This window comes from Diorhabda carinulata, chromosome 7 (assembly GCF_026250575.1).
Source record: "Diorhabda carinulata isolate Delta chromosome 7, icDioCari1.1, whole genome shotgun sequence".
Taxonomy (NCBI): domain Eukaryota; kingdom Metazoa; phylum Arthropoda; class Insecta; order Coleoptera; family Chrysomelidae; genus Diorhabda; species Diorhabda carinulata.
In genome coordinates this window covers 542,212-564,731 of record NC_079466.1, presented here as the reverse complement: position 1 = coordinate 564,731, position 22,520 = coordinate 542,212, and the positions used below count along the sequence as shown (strand labels likewise).

At 31.7% G+C, this 22,520-nt stretch overlaps 1 protein-coding gene across 3 annotated transcripts in view; it reads left to right on the top strand.

Moving 5' to 3' along the window:
* LOC130896213 (mucin-2) overlaps positions 1–22,520 on the top strand; it is a 275,551-nt gene that overhangs the window by 76,097 nt on the left and 176,934 nt on the right. For all 3 annotated transcript variants that reach the window (XM_057804149.1, XM_057804150.1, XM_057804148.1), the window contains exons 4-6: positions 2,593–2,795; positions 18,373–18,649; positions 21,546–21,861. In XM_057804149.1, coding sequence (XP_057660132.1) covers positions 2,593–2,795; positions 18,373–18,649; positions 21,546–21,861 — 796 coding nt within the window. The remainder of the gene's footprint in view (positions 1–2,592; positions 2,796–18,372; positions 18,650–21,545; positions 21,862–22,520) is intronic.

Genomic DNA, 22,520 nt, shown 5'->3' with positions numbered 1-22,520 from the left:
TTGATAAAACAATGTTATAATGACACGTTATGGCACTTTTTTTAACTCAAATGATTGAAAAAAAAACGTGAATATTATAACTGACGTAGAAAAAATTATTTATCGAACTGTAAAAATGAATACATTCCGCCTTTTTGTTGATAGTCAAATATTCGTTCATTTGTCTCTGCAAAAGAATCATACCAGGTATGTTCTAGTTAATCTGATTAGCTCACCAGCAATTCAAAAATTGAATAATTTTCAATACAGAGAACGACTTTTCTACCTTTATAAAAACAATGTGATTATATATCTTAGCTAGACGTGGGTGAATAACAAAGCTAAAAAAGCTTTCATAGTAGACGTTAGCAATGTATCTTCAGATCTTCAGTACCAGTTCAGGATGTTACTAAAGAATTAAAAACACTCCTTCAAAGTAAATGGAAAGCGGTTCTCACGAAAATAGGATCAGAATTCCAAATTTAAAAGTCTCTTTAATAATGTTTCACTTGACTTTCCTTATGTGAGTTACACCTACATTGGGTTGTCACTTGAACGATGTCATGGGTTTTAACTTTATAAGCACTTTTCGAAAACAGATTCTTGAACCAATCGTTTGCTCTCTCGCTAGCTAGTCTATGATTACATATCCTTTATTTGTTTTTTTAACTCTTCTCTCGTCAATTTTGTGATCACAAATCGTGAGTTGTGAATCATATAGTCTATTTTGAAAATATACATACGTTGGGCTGATCTACATAGATGGAATCAGACAGGTTCCCAGTCCGTTCCAACGCGTGTCTATCTTTGAAGATGAAAATTGTGTGACGATCGAATCAATTGTTCAATAATGAAATCGCAAATAAATTTGTTTTGTGGTTGCAAGCATAATAAACAATCAACAGAACTGTTTCTACAGGAGCTAAAACAATGTAATATATTCGTACATCTACCAACTTGTATTACATATCTATTAAGTTCAAAAAACTGGAATAAAATCGCAAGCACCGATGCCATTGAATACAGAAATTAATGGTGGAAAAATTCAATGATGTTGAGATATTCATTAAAGGAGAAATAGGTCATATAAATAAGTTAACTGCGTTCGCACAACTGAAGATCGTTTTTCTTTTCAGGGTGCCGCGCCGCTTAGATGTGATGATTTACACGCGGTGTTGTTATTAGATTCTTATACAAAGTTTGAAATACTCTCATAGTTTCAGTATTAAGATCAATAAAACCCATATAAGCCCCCAATTCATATGTTTATTGTTGTTAATTCATATGATTTTTACGTGATTTTTATTTTATATCTATATTAACTTGAACCAAAAACACCAGTGGATCATAAAAACATCTGAGAGCCTATAATATTTTCCAAATTTTTTCAGTCCTATATGAATTTCAATTACGGTTACAATGTAAAATTATTTGCAGCCAAACAAGATTTGCCAGAAGTAGCTGAATAAAGCAAATATACGATTTGTTGAATGGGACTCCTATATTGAATCACATTTTCGATTGTACACGGAAAATTATGAAGTATCATATGAAATTACAGAGGATGCTACTCAATTCGAGCAACTGTTGTAATTTATCGTTTTTCTAATTTATTAGTACGATTTCTATTTGTGTGGTTAATTAATAAACACTGTCTTTTACGTTCTTAATTTATTTAAATACTGTACACTACACTTAACTAACTTAAAGAGTAATAAAAGGTTTTTGGAACGAAATAATTCTGGATAGTTTTTCTTTTTGGGTCTGGATCTTTTTTGAGATATATGCTGGGCTTTCTAGTTAGATAAACGATCGAATGTGTTCCATATCAATGGGTGAATTTGGTTAAAAATATTGACAAACTGGAGATTTTTCTGGTGCTATCGATGAAGTTTCTAAGAAAAGGGAAACTGGCTTTGTCTAGGATGATTTGGTTGGATCTTTGAATTAAAGGGATTTGGAAGTGGCTTGATAGCCACAACAAGCTTTGAGAAATGTGAGATCACAGGGAAGGCGGTGTTTACGAATTAGTTAAGGAAAAACAATCCTTCCCGTATAGTAGGATTAAATGTTCGAACAGGATTCCGCGGTCAGGATTATGAACAAAAGAATTCGGTTCGTGGGTTGAACCACGTTGGAATTTTGAAAATTCTCTTTTTGAAGCCTTTGGCAAGAGCCTGCTTGGCACATTGGGGGCTAGGTGTGTCGAAATAGTTGTGGACAAGTGTGTTTTTATCAATAGTTTATGGAGGAGGTTTGTGGAGCGATATAGTTTTGGATAGTTTTTATTTTTGAAGCGCCGAATTTTAGAATTATACTATATCAAAGCAAGACCGGCTCTAAGCCGGAAATGAGTTCCTAATAATATCCAATAAATTGAGTTACTCATAGAAGTTTGATAAATTTCGAATATATGACACTAATTATCACTAATAATTTTAGATAATAGCTGTTTTCAATGTATATATTATTCTAGAAGACACAAATTTTAAAAAATATCACTGTTTGGACATTACAAACAGTATAAATATATAGAATCAGTATATTATCATAATACTATTCGATATACATATTTCCGAATCATTGTCAATGTTTTGACTTTTCATGTTTCAGAGAAGTGTCGACAGTGTTCTCGATTCTACCTCGCCATTGCGAAACTCTAGAGCTGTCACATCGGAAACGGCACGTCGATGGGTGTCAAGTGTTGAAGAAGCTGTCTTTCAGGTTCAAAGGGATACCAATAGAACACAAACATCATCTCATCCTCCTAGTAGGCAGAGCTCTACAAAAGTCAGTCCCGCTGCTGAAACTGATAGGTAGGTCAAAACTTTGTTTCATTTAAACTGGAATTAGCACATATATACGTCGATTGAGAATTGGAATTTTACAGCAAAGTTATGTCTGGAAATTATCTCGTGGTATGCCTTAAAATTTGGCATAAATATGAAGCATAAAGCATTTAATTATTCTGAAATGAAAAATGAGAAAACTGGAGAGCGTTTAAAAAGATAAAGATTATTGTTGACGAAAATACAAAGTAAGCGTTCGAGGTAAAACATTATATTGAATGGAGAATTTTTCATTCGATATATTTGGTCAGGGTTAATTGAATAAAGTAATTTTATATAATATGTATCAGTAAAATATGTTTGTACGTATATTTAGTCAAGAGTTAACGCCAAACTAAGAACCGTGAACCATCTCTGTATAAAATACCGACTCCGATCGAGGAATATGCTTTAACGCGTGAAAACTAAACATACGTCAACACCTGTTCGTGAAACTTCATAGTAGTAATATGTAGCCGCCACTAAACTGGATGGCTATCCTTTTGAAAGAGAAATTTTTTGTTGTCTGAACAATTATGATCGATAAAAGCATTCTAACAAAAATCTGAATAAATATTCAGTTGTAGGACGTCGAAATAAAAGTAAAGAAAAGAAGAATGATTACTAACCCCTTTCATATGTCTCAATTTAGAGACAAAGTATATGCCCTTTGATAAGGTGTACTATTTATTTAGGAATTTGTTCAGAGATAGAAGCTCTTATTCAGAAAAATTGAGGATAATGGTTAAAATAAATTTAGGGAAATAGGAATGAATGAAGGATAGATTTTTTTAGGTTTGACCAATGACATAACACTTTTTAGAACTCGTTTTTAATCTTTTTTATTCTCGTACCAATTATGATATTACATTTGATGTACTACATACTTTGAAGATTTCCAAATTTTAACACCTCGAGAATCAATATGAAGAACACAATTTGATTAATTAGTGATACTGAGCCCCGCTGAACATGACTTTTATTTAACTTTAGTTTGCTTATTATCCATTTACTTTTTTCCAAGGGTATTTAAAGCAATATTCTGTTCAATTATTACTGAATTCTCAACTTTTCCACGAAATTGCTGTATCAAACTTCCATCCCCATGTTTTTTATCCTCAGCAATTCATCTCTAGAATCCACGATAACCAAAGTTTAGGAATGCCTAAAATAGTGACCGATATACAAAGATTTCGCAACTTAACTTAACTGGTAACACCATAATATTACGAGTATATTCAGCTTGTAGTAAATGATTTTATGGTTTTCACCAAAAGAGAAGAATCGAATGTCGATTTTCAAGGGTGGAATATCGATTCACCGAATCGATTTAGTACAACATATTGATTTGAAAAATCGATTTATTTGGTACAAGAAATCGATTTTTGGGTTAATATATTTCAGATCGCCATGTCTAGACTGTATGCATTGTAAACCGGTATTTTATCTCATTTCGTCGAGAGATGATACAAAAATCAAAATTTTAGTTCCATAGCCCACACTATTTTTTATAATATAAAGAATTTACAGACGCATGTCGGCAACAACTTTGACAGAGACATAAATGGAATATAAATTTTATATAAAAGTCGTGAAATACGAGAAAAACAAACACTTTTCCTTTCAAGTGAAAACCTCCTATGAGAGAGAAGATCTCCAAGAGGAGTTTATAAGAAAAAGATGAAAAAAATTTGGTTCTACACAACACAAACAAAAAAAAAGGCTTATTATCTTTATTTGAAGCCAGTGTGATCCCTAAGTCGTACCTTCTTATTTATCAGGCTGTGCTAGAATTAAGAAATCAATTTTAATTTGAAATCCCCATTCTTTATAACATTAAATGGAGATTTAAGTTTAAATACAACATTTTTGCGCGAGTTTTAGTTTCGTTTTATTGGGTTTGATATTTTCGTATTATTTTTTTCACTAGACTAAAATGTAAATAGAGTAATATTTAGTTTTATTCGCCCTAAAGTCCTAACTCAACAAGTCTACATAAAATTAACGTCAACAGTGCTGCCATATCATTAAAAAAATTTTTTTCGCAGCTGTCGATAGATTTTAAATTACATTTTGCATAGCTAATCATCTAAAGATATCAGTAAACTGTATATGCACCGAAATTGGTACGTCTAAGTACCGAATTAACTGATCCAGAAAACATTTTATTTAAAATCGTTTTTGTTTTGACTTTCCTGTAAATTTAGCATTCGTGAGCTTATAGCACTATTGAAATAGTGGTGCAATATGTAATTCTGGTTCAAAATAACAAAAATATCCGGTTGTTAAAATTAAATAAGTGCATATACCTAATTTTATCTATAAATTGGATACATTCTATATTGATATTTTATTATTTTGATATTTTCATGAAGTGAGAAATATAACATACAAATTTATACGTATGTTTTTATTATTTTTTGTTACAATTTGTATTTTATGCTCTTTTGTCATAATGCTGTCTGTCTATGACCTTTATTGGTCTTAACTTATGAAATATTAATTTTTTGAATGTATTGAAATAGGTTCATAAATGCGTACACCTCAGACCATGTTCAGAAATATTGAAATTCGAAACAAAAAAATTTAATATACTAGGCACATCTCGTATCAGATTTTATGCAATATTATCGACAACTACAGCTCGCAATATCTTACTGGAAGTTTATTAGATGCGAGGCTAGCACAAAACAAAGTCTGCTATATTGCACAGACCTTAGTAGTAGCGTTGGCTGGTGTTGTCTTGAGTTCGGATTACAACTTCAGAATAAAAGGGTATTGGACCACTCTTACGAAATAAAGCAACATCAAAATCGGTCTGCAGTTTACGTCTAACACAAAAAGTTAATCGTCGTCACGTTGTTTGAAAGAAGCTAGAAAAGACATTGTTCCCAATCATTAAAATTCGAAATAAAAGACCATATAACGCTCAAGATCTCTCTATACCTAATATCCAGCTATCTCTATCATTCAGACTGTAACTTCATCTCTATCTTTAGTTTCTTTATGAATTTCATTTATTTAGCTTCTCTAATTACTTCCTCCCCTTTCTCTCCATCCTAGGCAGTTCAAACCAGACTAATTTGCCGACACTAATATTGTCCACTATTGTATATTCGGCATCCTTCTACTTGTGATCCTTTCTATCCTAGCTTTTCACGCTGATCCTCGTCAAAAATCCATTTTCGTAGTTCCAATATTTTATCTATTCGTACTTCAAATGGCCACACCTCTGAACTGTGACATTTCTCACAATAGGGTAATATATATATATCTGTTTTAATGTTCTTATCCCAGATTATCCTTTCAAACGACAATATTGCATTCCTCTAAGCATTTCTTTCTTTGATTGCATCATCCAACGATCCATTGTTTCAATATCTCTACTTAATAGTCTGCTAAGCTTCGAATATAAAGATTGTTCTGCCATAGTTTTACATTTACTCTTTTAATCCTTCAGTGTGTGTTGGAGGAATATGTCGAACAATACCATCAATATTAATTGGTTTGCATGGATGTAAAACTTTTCCTGATTTTTATTAAATGAGACGAGGACGTTTACTCAATTATATCTATGATGTTAAACCTAATTATTATAAATTTCAATTTTATTAATGATACCATAATATACAAATTACATAAATAATCCCAGCAATTCGATGATTTTGAATTAACATATTGAATAAAAGTTGAATTATAATACTAGTCTACTTCTCCACATTAATACAGTTGTTTGATACCCACATTCATATGACAACGCTATACTTATTAAAAATGAAAAGAATTCCTCAAGACCTTGCCCGTGGCATTCTCCACTTCCTACAATACAAAAGATCAGAAGACTTTGCAGTACTAGAAGTACTAGACTCAGTTCTGTCGCGGATTTTGTCATGTTCGTTATAACTGCTGCGGTTAGGTGAGAATAACAGAAATTGTTTTTTTGTTATCGTGTTTTATCCTTCAACGAGAACAGCATCGTATTGAAATGAAAAAAATAATGCGAGGACGAAATCGACAAGGTTTCATTTAAGATTCATTGTAATTGAACCGCATTAAGTTAAATTGTTTGAAAAATGAGGTACATTCTATAATAGATTTGTGAAATTGAATTTCTGTAATTTTTACTACATATTCGTTAAAGTTAAAGTTTAAGTAGCATGAAAATCGACCTAAGAATTGGGGTCCTGAAAAATAATTTATTAAACATTCATTCGGAGCTTGAGTTAAGATTATTGGCAATATTTTCATTTAATTATTTCCTTTCATTCAATAAATTAGTTTCGAGATAAATTTTGTTTTCTGAGATTAGTTTTATGTAGCTAAAATTTAACAAACAAAAAACGAAATTAGTCAGCTGAATATCGTAACATGAAAACATTCTAATTCAAGTACCAATGGCGCAGTGGACGAATCACAACTATTAATGTTTTTTTTTACTGGTTTCGAAAGAAATATTGATTAAATGAGAACAATAAGTATATTATAAATCATAAGATTCTTACTCTCAACATGTAGTTTTCGCACTGGAAAATTTTACAGCATCCTACAGGCGTTCCGATTTACCTCAGAACACCACAAACATATGTACACAGATCTCCTACATTTAGATGGATCACGACAATGTTATTTTTTTTAACTAAGTTGACGTCGACCGGGGGTCTACGCCTGAACTAACTAACTAACTAACATGAGATCCTCCATGAAATACTTGCTGGTTCAAATTTTATGAATGAAGCGTCCTTTGAATTAATTGAAGGTAGTTCATACTTCTACTTCATAACCAATAAATTCTCAGATTTATGTTTTTGTTTATAATATTATAAAAAAATAATAAAATGACATATTTTCAAGATACAGTATGACAATAGACGAAATTTTAAAAATTATCATGAAAAAATATAAACTGTACAATATTTTGTGTCAAATTCGCCGAATTAGAAAAGTGATTGATTCGACCTGTGTGAAAAATCTATAAAATAGGTGGTGGTTTATGGATATGTAGTGATTCTGTCAATTAATACCATTTTCACCCATCTTGCATCAGTTCGAAAAACACACTAGTAGACTAGTTTGCAAACTATCTCAAACTCAACGTCAAACACTTCAGCCATGAGCAACAGCAAAACAGAAATTCACGAGATAAATTCATCTACTTCTCATCTTTCTCTGAACTTTTAGAAGCAGACTAGAAGCAGTCCTCAAATACATACACACACCGATGTTATGTTATTATAACCTTTAAGCACCACGCACCGACTGCAGGCTTAAGCACGCTATCGAGGCATGTTAAAATGAAATGAGAAAAAACATATTCCAATTTTGTCTTAAGGAAAAAGAAGAAGTTGAATACTTGTATTAAGATTGTTATTTAACAGTTAATACACATATTTTGCAGGTTCTATTCATTATATAATAAACCTGAAGCCAATAGCTAGTAACCATTGATACATTGAAATATGATGACATATAATTAAATAGCTTTAATTTTTATTCATTTATATTTATTTAATACAGCTAACTAATTTCATTTTTAGTTTATTAGACTAAAGTTAATTATTTTTTTCTTTATGATCACGGTTACGGTATTGAAATCGTTAGATTACACATATTTGGATTGGTATGTAGTGTATGAGTATTTCAATATAAAATTTGGGGCAAAACATAAATTTCATTGAACCAAACATAATATACATAAGTCTTATTGAATTGAGTAAGCAAAATATGATGACCGCTTTACATATATGACTATTCAATAATGATTTTTCATTGCTTCATTCAAATAAAGATATTAACAGCGAATCAAATGAAAACATGTTCAGACTTGACGATATAAAAATTATTTAATACGAAAAATTTTAACATGATTAATAGAATACATCAAAAAACACGTAGCATACACACGCAAGAAGACAAGAAATGTGTGCAGTTGTACAACAAGTGTTGGTTGCAACTTCTTTCCAATATTTGATAATTCTTTGGCGCGAGTCAAACAACCGACTTTCCATGGTCAAAATTCCAATGCCAAACATCGAAGCAAAACATTCGTCGACCTTACGATACGTCCAATCATACCAGTTTCTAACGTTGGACACATTGGACACATCGTATTGCCGTCAATACAACATTTTTGTTTTAGTTTTGTGTTGCAATCAACGACTCACAGATAATTTGCTAACTAAGGACTTACTCAACAGTATCCTTAGATTTATAATTGAAAACTATTATTTTCTGAAAAAGGTGCTTTAGTAACGTATAAGGAGAGAAACCAAATCTTGGAGATGGCCAATAAACAAAAACGAACAGTTTTATTTTTGGAGTAATGCAAAGATCGAGCCCCAAAATGTATATAAATGAGATTCAGTCGGCGATATAGAGTACAGACCATTTTATAATATTTAACTAAGTTGAGACATTTTCAGTAACTTTGAAACTCATAAAACACTTTTATTTTGGGGATCACTATATAATTAACATCTCGTAATATCACTACGAAATCCAGAAACAAAATTCTTTAAAAATAGCGAGTCAAATCTGCTCTTTGGATATGTCGGTACATTGGAAAAAGTGGACGATTTTTGTTAATAGATCGGATGTTTTCTAATATAAGACTCGAAAATATGGTATTGATAAACTTACAATCATAAAATAGTGTGGTGATGTTTATAACTTGATTTATTGAGAGAAAGAGTAAAGTAAAAGTTCTCCTATTTAGTATCAAACTCACAATATAATTTTGTGGTCTTAGACGAAAAACATGTCATTGAATGTTAATAGATACAACGTGTTGAACAGTTTAAAACATTTTATTACGACCTTCATTCTTTTGCTGGAATAAATAGAAATGCCGAAACAGTTACTCCAACAAATTTACATGATTTAAATAGTAATATTCATGAAAGAGTTTTGAATTTATTTCAAAAACCCTGTTGTCGGAAATGTATATTTTTATAATGCTTGATACATTTCTATTTAAATGATATAAAATTCTCGTTACCACTTTGAGTTCATTCGAATTTTTTTGTAATTAAGTTTCAATAATAGATGTTTCTCATTTTTCATCCAATTTTTAATATAATTCGAATTTAAATGAGAATTTGAATATTACAAATAATTTTGGTTATGTAAATTTATGCAGATTCTAATAACACATCTTAATTTTGTGACCTCGATCATTCTTATTGAAATTGTTAAAATAAACAGAAATTCTTATCGAAAGGACTTTAGCTGTACCGATATTTGAAGTGTAAAGTTTCGTGGTTTTTTGGTGTTTTCACAATTGGATGTTACTTTTACTTTTGCACCATGTCAACTGCAAGGTGAGTGATATTATCAGTTGAAACAATGTTTTGTAGCTCTTACCATAATCACCGAGTTATCTGTTTGGATTTCAAATATGATATATGATATAAACTACTAAAGATCAAATTAAAGAAATAACTTCTTCCCCCTTTACATTTAAGATTTCTATAACTATCTAAGTTTCGGGTATCTTCTCTGATAATATTTATTTCTTGTGGTGGTTTTGAATTCTTTTTCTCAACAATTTGATTCCATTACTCGCAGCTGAGGAGTACTAGAATTAGTGAAAACCATGTTGATATATTAAAATGAGCAAAACAACATGCATTTTTTTATATGCATGCTGCATCTTTGGTTATAATTTCAAACTGTATTAACTATTGCACGTGAATGCCGTTGAGGTAAACTTTTAAAATGAAAAATTGATGACATTGGAGATTTCAATTTTAATAGAATCAACCGATATTAAAAACAAGGTTTTAGAAATTTCACAGTCACAGGAGAATTACATCAAGTTTACGAAAAAAATATACAAATTTCGACCTTGCACGGACGAGACAATTTATTTAAATTATCAAAATGTCAAATGTACAAGCCCGTGGAAATAAATAAATTTTTATCATGGTGAAATGTATAGCGAAATTTTTGAAACTACCGATTTTGGAATTGTATTCAGGCCACTCTTTCCGAAGTTCATCGGTGACTATTTTGGATAGTGGGGGTTAGAAATTCAGCAAGGTACCTTAATTAATTAACAATTTCGATAAAATATGAACAGGAGTTTTGAAAATATTAAAATAACGTATCAACAAAAAAAAATACAGTGAGATATGTGTGAGAAACTTATTTATAAAAATCTGTACACCGTATGTACTGAATATCCTCAATGAATTGTGCCCTATAAAAACTGGCAACGCAAAAATCTAGACAGAGGCTACAAGTGAATATCCAATAATTTTACAACACATGCTGCGACCGTTCACGATAGGGACCTGAAGACTCGCATCACTGAGAAAGAACAGTCCATGGATGGCTTCAAAATGAATGCCTTAGCCCGAGCAGGCTTCTATGGAGAGCACACACAAAATAATCGAATGTTTCTCATTTGGGAATCATGCTACCGTATTTCAAACCGAAATATTTGCTGCGATGGAATGTGAACGGGCAATATTCGATCAACGTCATAGATACAGTAATTTCAGTTTGCAATCAAATCCATAACGGATGAAACTGACATATTTCTCTCCACTTGATTTACGCTTTAGAAAACATATATTTCTCTCACTTGTACAATATTTCAACAACTTATTTGACAATGTTTTTGAATGATATACTCGTAAATAACATAATTACCATACAAATGTATCGATAGCCTTTGTCGACGAGTTATATATCCACTACACTTGGGTGGTAATAATTTATGTCATATGGCAATTTTTGCTTAAATCTAAGCACTAAAATAGAAGTATATACGAATAGACTGCTTTGTTTGAGATGATTCTAACAGTATTTTAACAGTAAGATAGCGAACAAAGTTTATAATTGAAGTGGCGGTTGCGTGTTTGTAGGATTATTTGTCAAATCATGACCGTAGAATTAAGACGGAAGATTTTAACAAAAAAATTGTGAAAAAAAAACGAGTCTTATACGCTCAGTCTTCGTCTTGCGAATCTCTAAAGCTGGTCTTGCTTTGCGACAAGACCAAGACCGAAAAAGCAAGACCAGTCTAGGCGAATCTGGTTTAGTTGTTATTATCACTTGGATATTTGTAAAACATTTTAAAATTGATGTTGATACAGAATTTGATGTTCTTGAGAAAGTTACAAATCCACTGTCTCTTCAATTTCGAGTTGATCGAGTGTGAGATTGAGGCAATCTTGATGTTATTCGACTACGATTGGAGGTTCCTATCTGTTGATTATTTGTGGTGTCAAAACTTTACAAAACACGTCGTTAATAAAAAGATATTTGACTCAAAAAACGGGTCAACACTGCAATCGATATTATGCTATATTGTCTAAACTATGTAATTTTCAAATTCAAAATGAAATCCACGAGAATTTTTTTTATTATTGTACGTCGGAGTATCTAGATTTATTAGTATCAAAACCACACACATAAAATTGCGGTTTCAGAAGCAATAGACATAAATAAGTTCAGTTCCCCATGAGATTCTTATCAATTCAAAATTATAATAATAATCGGTTGAAATATTCTTGTAGGTAGTTTCAATGTTAGTTACTGCTTGGGTTGAAAAGAGCATCCCACACAATCGCCGGACATTCACCGTTGATTGCTAAAAAATTTTCTTTCTTTTACAGTAACTACGAGAAGATATTTGGATGGTTTAAAAATGACAATTGGTAACATAATATGTACTATACGAGTATGTATTACGAAATATTTAAGCGAAGAAACTACTTGAATTATCCTATTAGAACTTAATTTGATACGAAAATAGGTCTTTTTTATTTTCTAGTTTATTTGTTGACTTACTAAATTTATTTTGGTGACGAATAGGATGATGCTACTGTTTCCCACACACTTTGAGGAGGTGTAATTTATATTTTCCTTCTTTGGAGTAACAGGTTATTAACTTTGAACCGAGACAAAATAAATTGTTGCTATATGATGTATAGATTCAACGAACTAAACGTAGAGATTTTATTGGCAGTGATATCGGGTGCGGCAGCTAAACTTTCATTTTTTGAGAAATAAAAATCTATCTATGCCTAGTAATATGCAGTCGAGCAGATGTCCAACAAATTCTTATCACATCAATTTTCACACATTCGATACTACGTCTTTTGTTTCTTATTGAACTGATATTTTCAAATGTTTGTCCCCATAACTATATTGAGTTAACAAAGGTAGAGGTCGAACACTATCAATTCTGAAATGGATATCTTCACGGCTAAGGATCGTTACTGCCTCTCTGTCTTCTTAAAATTTAAAACCCAGTACATTTTGGAGGCACTGATTTCCGAAGACTTCTCCTTCTCCAATAGAAATTGATCATAGTTACGGCGCTTATATAACCAATCATAGTCTTGACGATGAGGTTTAATCACTAGAAATTTTCGATGAGTTCAGCAATAATAGCTTCAAAATAGTTGCAAGTTTAGAAATAAGCAAATAAAATCTGCCTGAGCATTAATTTAATTAAATAATTTAACACAAATGATATTTGTTCGTCTTGAATTGTTTCACGTCTTTATTTACCATCCTTCTATTCGTGAGGTGAATTAATAGACACTATCTCTTACGTTCTTAATTTACTTGAACACTATATACTACACTAACTTATAATAATTCACTTGTCACTATCACTTTACTAACTTAAATAATTTATCAAATTCAAAAGAATTCTAAAAGTTTTAGGAAATAAAGAAACAAAACAAATGAATGAGTAAATCTTCCTAAAAATTATTCAAATATTTTAGGAGAATATTCTAGATCCTCGAAATAACTACGAAAGCAATGCACTAATGGAGAGACAGGAGCTGACGAATAGATTAGAAAAACATTTCAAGTTGAGAATTATATTATAACTTATAAAATAAGTTTCACGTAAATAGCTGAATAATTTCAAAATGTTTGCAACAAATGGGTGGAGTAATAAATTGTTGAATCTGTCCGTTTGACAAAATATTTGGTTTCGTTAACTTTCAAGAAAGCACGTAATTCGAATATACTAAAGCGTAAATATCTTTAACTTGGCTTCGATTTACAAAGGAATAAGTGTAACTTACCCTAGTTATGTCGCGCCTACCAGGACATTATTGTCACATCTGAAATGTCGCTGGAGAAAAAAGATCGACAAGTGCTCAGTATTTATACGTGTGAAGTTCAAAGCAAGCCTAAACGTTTACCCAGGCTTAACCCAAAATGCCTCACTAGCTTCTCCAAAGATATTGACCTCTAGAATTTGTTTTTTGGTCACGACATTAGGTCTATGTGCTCAATTGTCACAAATCTCAACATACGTTTGTTGACAAATAGAAATTGAACTCTGTATCGTTGGTCACGACAGAAAATAGTAAATGACTGTATGTCCAGACCAGAGAAATTTCCTATATTGTAGATTTTCCGTTTATATCGACTTCGCTGTTGTTAATTTCTCACAATACTAATTTCAGTTATAAAACCCAAGAATATATAAGTCTTCATCCGGGGGTTAACTTTCACATTTAATCGACATAATCGAAAAACTAGTCGTTAATCAATCAAGAAAAATACAACAACAGCCTGAATTTTCCGAATATTTTTTGAAAGTGAGCGTATTTTACTTCACAATTCCTTCATTTAGCTTTCTCAAGGAAGTGTTTAACATTTTATCGACCTGCTGATATTATCATTTATAAATCGACTTTTTTGTTGTATTTTTCATATATTTCATTATATAAACTGAAACAATCAGATTTAATTCAACAATGTGAAAATGGTATTGACATTTATCAGTACCGAGGATAGTACTGGGATTCGCCTGAATCTTAAATTAGCATTACGGATTGTCCTCCTTATTATTGATATCAATTCAGAAACACCTCTAGCATTAAAAAGTTTCGGATAGGGTATTATGAGGATTTATACGAGCCGGAAGTCCCAGGTAACGATTATCCTTGGCGGTTAGCAATCTGGGTTTTTCGTCTTTCCAGTTTACTGGAAGTAATTAAGAATCTCCGAAATGAAATTTTGGAACATATTCAGTCGATTCGCAACATCCGTTTGTGTTGATCCTGCTTCGTGTGATTCTTTGAAATCTATTTACAAATATCCTTAATTTTTTTATAGGTGTATATTTATTACGTTAAACCAAACGCTACAAATGATACATTAAACAGTTTTATTTGCTGGCACCAGCGTGCAGGAAACATGACAATTAGATAACAGAGAGCTTCTTGTTTTTTATTGTGTACAAAGATGGAACAAAATAATCGATCTCGAGAGAGTATGCAAGAAGCTTTTTATGATTATTATTGTAAAACAGCAATCAATATGATTGTTCAAAAAGAAAGAATTCACTGAGCTAGAAATCATTTCTTCGATAATCAATTATTGATTATTATATTCAATATTCGAGTTTTTAATATAAATGATTTTCAACTGATTCTATTATTTGTGTTTATTGATTTTAGTCTACAAGCTAAATAACCGATTCAGTTGGGAAAATCTAACGAAAACTTGCAGAAATGGCTCATACTGGAATAGTATGGTTAGGTGCTTCGAAAACATTTTATCTCGTCTCATATATTTCTATCTGATATAAAAAAAATTGTCACCACGGATGAGCCCTGTAGCTCAACTCTCAGGGGTCGCTATTTCTATTTTAGTTTCCCATTCGATTAAGATGAGGAAATTTCCATTTTTATTAAAATTTACACATAGTTGTCATACTACGTACTGACAACCATTTTGGAAATTCATAATCTATAAAACTATAATACTGACTATTAATTTTGAGAAATTATGCAAAAAAATATTATCAAATATTTATCCAAAGTTCACTAATTTTTTTAATAGCTGTAACTAGTGTTTATGATATGGAAATCATACTTTATTTTAGAGTTTTTCATAAGTTGGAAGACTCAACATTAAGAATCTAAAATGGTGTTTTCTATAGAATTGCGTAAGCTATGTATAAATTCAAGGGAAAAGAAGATGGAAGAAAGGAGCAAAACCAATTATTGGGACAACCTACAGGGGTTGAGGCAGGCAAAGACTCTTCTGGGAAACTATAACCATTGTAGATCTGCTGAATGTATCAACCTAATTAGGAACATGTATCAACCTAATTAGGAACATGTATCAACCTAATTAGGAACAATTTACGAATACTAACAGGAGTTCTATCGGGGCACTGTCACTTCAACAAACTCCTGAAGAAGCTACACTTAATTGATAATGCGGCGTTGTTGCACAGAGGAAGAAACCTCTATCCACATTTTCTCGAAGTGTGAAACACTAAGGAGCTCCAGAGCACTACACCTGGGAGCGATTGAAATAGAAGACAAAATCTTTGGTAATTAAGAAGAGTGAGATCAATGGTTCAGCTGTAAACACTGGGTTCTCCTGAAAGGCAAGAAGAAAGAGGGGCATAATAAATCCTTTGGGTCGCAGTGTATATGAGATCCCAAATCTATATATATACATACATATCTACAAATTCAATTTCAATTAGGATATTTTCTAATGTCAATTAAAAGGGAAACTAAAATAAAAAAAAACGACCCCTTGGAATTGAGCAACAGGACACATCTTTGGTGAGAATTTTTTTATATCAAGTAGAATACTGGAATAGTGTCTTTGAAGCCTGAAGTTGCGCTTATCGATTTGTTGAGAATTCATAAAAAGTACACATTAAAATTTAATAAATGTAAAGGCCCTTTTAAATAGATTTGATTACCGCATGGTCTCCAAATAAGATCTTAAACGTATTCTCCAAGAACATGAATATCATTGGTATAAATTAGTTAGAACGTAACCCAAATGTTTTTGTAAGCAAAAAAATTTTCCTTTGGAACATTCTAGACTAACATCAGTCGTATAGCTATGATACTGAAAATCTTTCTTGACGGAAATGATCTCCCACATAGGTGGTGCTACACTTTCAACCGATTTTAGCTACACAGGTCACAGTTTGACTGGCATTAAGGTTCTATTACAGTAAAATGAAAGTGTACAGAAATTAACTTAACTAAGAACACTAAGACGTACGAATATTGGTTACAACTAAGATTATATACAATGTCAGCATAGAAGTTTCATATCTTACTGTAGTAGAATCTTTAAAAGTACGACAATAACGACATCTATTGCCTAATGAAGTGAAATTTGTTCAAGAACCATATTTGTTTATATAAAATATACCTTATTAATAATCATATATTTAATTTTTAAAACGCTTTGATGATACGCTTAAATTTATAAAGAGATTTGTAAAAGATAAAGAATTTATCAATTATACGTTGTTTATTTGTGTGAAAATTAATTTAAAGTTAAATGCTGTTATCGATTAACGAGCACAGAAGTACAATTCATTATTACCTTGAGATGTTATCGTTCAAGAGTTTATTAATAATAAAAGTTCAATGTGAAGGTAAAATAAACTGAAGAAGCTTTGGGTTTTAATTTATATTATAAACTGGTCTTTCCGCTCTGCGAAATTTTCTTTAGAACTGATTTTTTACTAGGATGTGGTTCATATATGTGTTTAACTGCTTTAATAATAATTAATTTTGTGAACGATAGAATAAATAACAAATGAAGAAATGAAATGTCACCACAGAGAAGGTGAACAAAAACCAAATATCAGTTTTGTTTATTTTTTCATCTGTTTGCCATACCCAGAACTATTAAATGAATTAAAACAGGGAGAACAGAAAAAATTGATGTTTTTTTATTTCAAAATAGCTCATTTATTATCCAACGATATCACTTGTGTGACCTGGTTTTCGCTATAACTGTTAGAGGTTACGCTTTTTGGGAGAAAATACCACATGCTCACGATAAAGTATCAAACTCATAAATAATATCCTAGTGGAATTATAATTGATCGGTTATTGTCGCTATTACCCCAATTTCTCGCCTCAATTCCACTTGAAATATTGTGATTGTTTATATTTCATATATTCTTTTGTTTACAGTTTTTAAATTTTCCATTTCTCCAATATATTAGAGATTTCAAAATAAATGAAAAGTCGATAACGAAAATGGTTTTTGTATAGGCAGAAAAAAATCAATAAACCAATAATATGGTAATTCTAACCCACCTATTGACAATTTATTTATTCCTAACGATAAGTGGGTATAATATGAGAATATTCTACAAAAGTGGAATTTAACAACTTATGAGAGATATCTGCACAAAATTAGTAGCCAGTTTCTTCTCTATTGTATTTTTCATAGACAGACTGATATTTCTTATCCCGTCATATCTGTTTCGATGTATATTTGAAGAGATTTTTCGCGATAGCTGTTTGGAAGGAGCTTCGTAAAAAAATGTCTGATAAAAATTTATATGTCAGTCATCTTTGATAATTCGATAATTCCCTAATATCAATAAACTTAGACTTTTATGTTTAAAATTACCAGTCACTGATAATGATAATATTTTTCAAATAATTTTATTAAAATAAATTATCATAGTCAGTAATATTTGCTTTGAATTTTTTTTGCTCAACTCAGTTTCTCAACTCTCAACAATTAATTGAATATAAATAATAACTGTATCTCAATAAACTCTTTATATTTTGTTTTGTTCCAGAGGACCGAATATTTCTGTACTGCATGTTCGAAATACAACAGATCCTTGGGAAACCAAAACAACAACCAACCTCACCTATTCTTCTAACTCTAACCACGCTGCTAAAAATTATTTTTCGAGAGGGGCGGCATCTAGTTTACCTCCTCTCACGAAACATCAGTCTCTCAGTGGTCCAACTGGAGCCTATAAATGGCAGAATTCGCCCAGCTTCCATACAACGGCAGAAGTGGACTCTCCAGAACTTTTTATGGGAAACACCAAGAGAGAATTATCACCGGTGAGATAAAGTAGATGCCTAGTTTAACGTGAAATGCAGGATGTCAATGTGAAAACGTACAAATCTCTATATTTCGGCCTCAATAATTCCTCCCTCCGCAGAGCTCCTGATATTCCGAATATTAAAGCAACCTGAAAAATGTTACAAATAATATCTAAGCTTACATTAAATTTTTTTGCCGTCAAACCTAATGCATAACATAGTGATCCTCTGGAGCTTGCAACAGAAGATTATTAATTTCTTCACGGGCAAATGTTTTAGATTTATTTTCCAAATATGCAATGAGTTTCGAGTATTCACTGATGTTTACGTCGTTGTTTACCATTAAGATGCCTTTCAGTTCTTAATAAGTGGACCAAAGTGTTGAAGATTTCCACATTTTGGATTTAGTTTAAAAGTAAACTCTTAATTTCTCGGGGACAAGATTTATAGTCGCTGCAGTTACCGACGTTCAACTTCGATTTACCGTTATTGGTGGAATATCTGACAATAAATTAAACTTGGTAAAAATTTATAAAAAATATAAAAACCAACGAACGACAAATGTCAAAAGAGATCATTTATTTTTGCAATATAGAAATGAAAAATGCCAAACCAAAGTTGTAGGTATCAATACCTTTTCAAAAATTCGCTCGCTTATCGCAACATATTTGAATTTACCTAATCCAAAAAACGGCACTTGGCATACATTTCGACGCTCTTCGACGTCTCTATTAGTGTAGATTCCAGTGGTGATATAATAAGCACGGTGGGTGGAAATCCAACACAGCTGCGAAGGGTTACAACTAGTTCGACCTCAAGCAACATTGTAAATGTTCACGACCCTACCAACTTTCCAATAAGTACTAATACAACTATATAAGATGTTGTCTTTGAACTCGTTAAATGTTACCAATTCAAGTACCTGTAGTAATTTAACTTCACTTCAAATTAATAATGATCACAGTACTTTTAATACTAATATTACAAAATAGAAATTGATAAAAGTTTTGCCGAATTTTTTTCACTCCACGGAAGTGAATAAAATTTAGTATGAACCTCGTGAGTAAAGTAACTTTTTTCACTCGTAGGAATTGCCGTATTACTTTATTCACTTCTTGCATAAATAACTATTGTTGAATGGTGTCTACACTTCAACAAAGAACAAAAATGTGGAAGAACTTCTTTAGTGTTAAATGACAAATACTTGAATGGAGTACCTCCTTGTGTACTATACCAATAAGGAATATCCTACGGAATCGTGAAGTACAGTTAAAAAAATCGACAATTTTTTGACGACGACTTCAAGAGAAAGATTAGATTTTAGGAAGCAAATGGAAAACAAGAAAATCTGTAAAAATATTTGTTATACTTATCAGTATACGTATCTTAATCATAAAAACCAAATATATCGCCATCGGAACGACAAAAATCTGCGAATCCGGGGAGGAAAATATTATCGGTAAACTCCAATTGAATTTGCTTCAAGAAATGATAAATGATTTGTAAAATCACATTGATGCGGCTGGTAGCGTGATTTTGCAAGAAAATCTCATTCACTTCCATACATTAATATCTGGCAGTAAGACAGTGGCGGAATGATAGTTGAATTGAAGCGATTGAGAGCCATTTAGAACATATGAATTGCTTATAAAACATTTTCTCGAGAAGTTTTTCGAAATGAAAGAGAAAGGTGTGAGAGAAACTGTTTAGAATGTATAATAAAATAATTTACTATTGGTTTATTTTCTAATGCAAAACTGTTGATGTATAAAATATCTTCAGAGCTGCACAGGAAATGTGAATGAATTTGAGGCTGGCAGAAAGCTCGGAAATGTAGAAGATGATCCAATGTCAGTTTATTTGCTGGTCATATTGAATAATCAGTGGTTTATTGTATTATCAACCTGATATTCATTTTGGTTGTAGAATATAAAATTTTATTCAAATATCAAATGGGTTGTTTAGGGGAGCCAAGTTCCTGTATATTTATGGACAAATATAACAAGCTGTAACGAAAAGTGAAGAGAGTCAAAAATGAAATCGAATTGAGCGTAACGTAATTTATAGATGACCCCAAGGGACCTTCAAAATAAGGTATCAGTCAACCAGATGCGATGCTATGGGTTGTGTCCGCCTTCGCAAGAGGTTGAAGTAATTTAATTAAAAACCAGCATAAAAACTACTACAATTTGAAATAAGTGTGTGACGTGGATATTTATATTTTTGATTTTCTATAGGTACCGAAATAAAGAGTGAACTATACGAGGTGTGACTATTAAATCACGAGACTGATGATATAAAACTTTTTAATTTGATATTATGTATATTTATTTATTATCACCTTCAGTATTTACCCCTTCCTTATTCATATATTGCTCAATTCGAACCTTCTATTATTTAAAAGAGTGCAAGAAGTCTTTTGTGTCAGCCACTCAAGACATGAGAACTTCTTGATAAGTTTGAGTAATTTTCAATCGCATTCAAAATGTCAGCATAAAATATTTTTGCGAGCATGTTAGAACTTTCACGTAAAATTTACCGTCCATATTCATTATCATTTAGATTCATCAATGGCATGAATAATAATCAGCTGACGATCACCTCAACTCTCTCGACATGTTAATCCATTTTTGAGGTGAAAGGGCGAGCTGAATGTAAATCGCCATCAACATCTTCTTGCCTATCTCAAAAATGACTCAGAAACACGTGGATGTGTGACACTCTTTCGAAAGAGTATGCTTCTGAGTAAAAGCTGACGGTCGTTAACCTTTGGTGCTATCATTGAGCCTCGTTACTTAACAGCCACACATCGTATATATCTAAGTACGAGTTAAAAATAAATATCCTGATAAAAAAGCTGCGACATTATGAATTCGTTTTCATTTCGATTAACAGAAATACATTACGTTTTAAGGTTCGATGGCATGATAGAGAAGTAGATGGCGTTTACCTTAATAAGTCTGGTTGGGTACAAGTTGAGCAACGTTCATTAGATGAAAATCGACGTTTCAGTCCTGCGGAAGCGTCCAATTTACTACCTAAAAAGCCAGCAGGTAAACTGGCTGATTACCATTTCAACAGTGAACCTGCTAATGAAAGACCTTCTGTACTGAGTTTTCAATCAAGTGACTACAATCGAAAAAGTGCCTCGCCTTCACCACCTCCAGAATCCCCGTCAGTTACACCAATCATTTCTCCACCTCCCGCGTTTCAAGATAAAGTTGAGAAAGGTGAGTTTTACATTAATTTGGATGCAGCTCCGGCAATTTTTCCATACTAAATAGCGACCAATTACCAAAAGTTATTATATTCCTAGACAAATCTTGTACTAAAAAATAAATTTGACTTGAAATTGACTATCACCTAAAGTGATAGACCGAAAATTATACATAAAATCCTGAACATTCAACATCCTCTTAAATTATTAGCCAAAAGGAGTTTGGACATTCAATTGTTCATAAAAAAGATCAGTATTCCACTTTCGTATCAGTTGAACAACATCTACTGTCTGCTCTTTCTAATCTGTTTTTGATGCTTGGCAAAAATAGAAATCTACTCGATGTTTTCTACCACATTTTCTTCTTCTTTTTCTCCCATTTCTTCATTATTTTTAAGCCTGTTGTACATTTTATTTACTTAATCCAAACACCTAGATAGAATGAACCTGGCGGAAAATACGTAACACGTCTGGTGGTAATGGTAATCAAAAAAGATCTATCAAGGTTGCAGTGGATGATAACGTACATAATCTGATTCAATATCGCAGCCTATTTTGAGGCTAAAAACAAATCGACCTATAAAAGTGGTCTCGAAAAATGTGTGCTACTGTTATAAATGTTATATTACCATCAAAGGCAACTATATTGAATAATATAATGAAATTCTATAC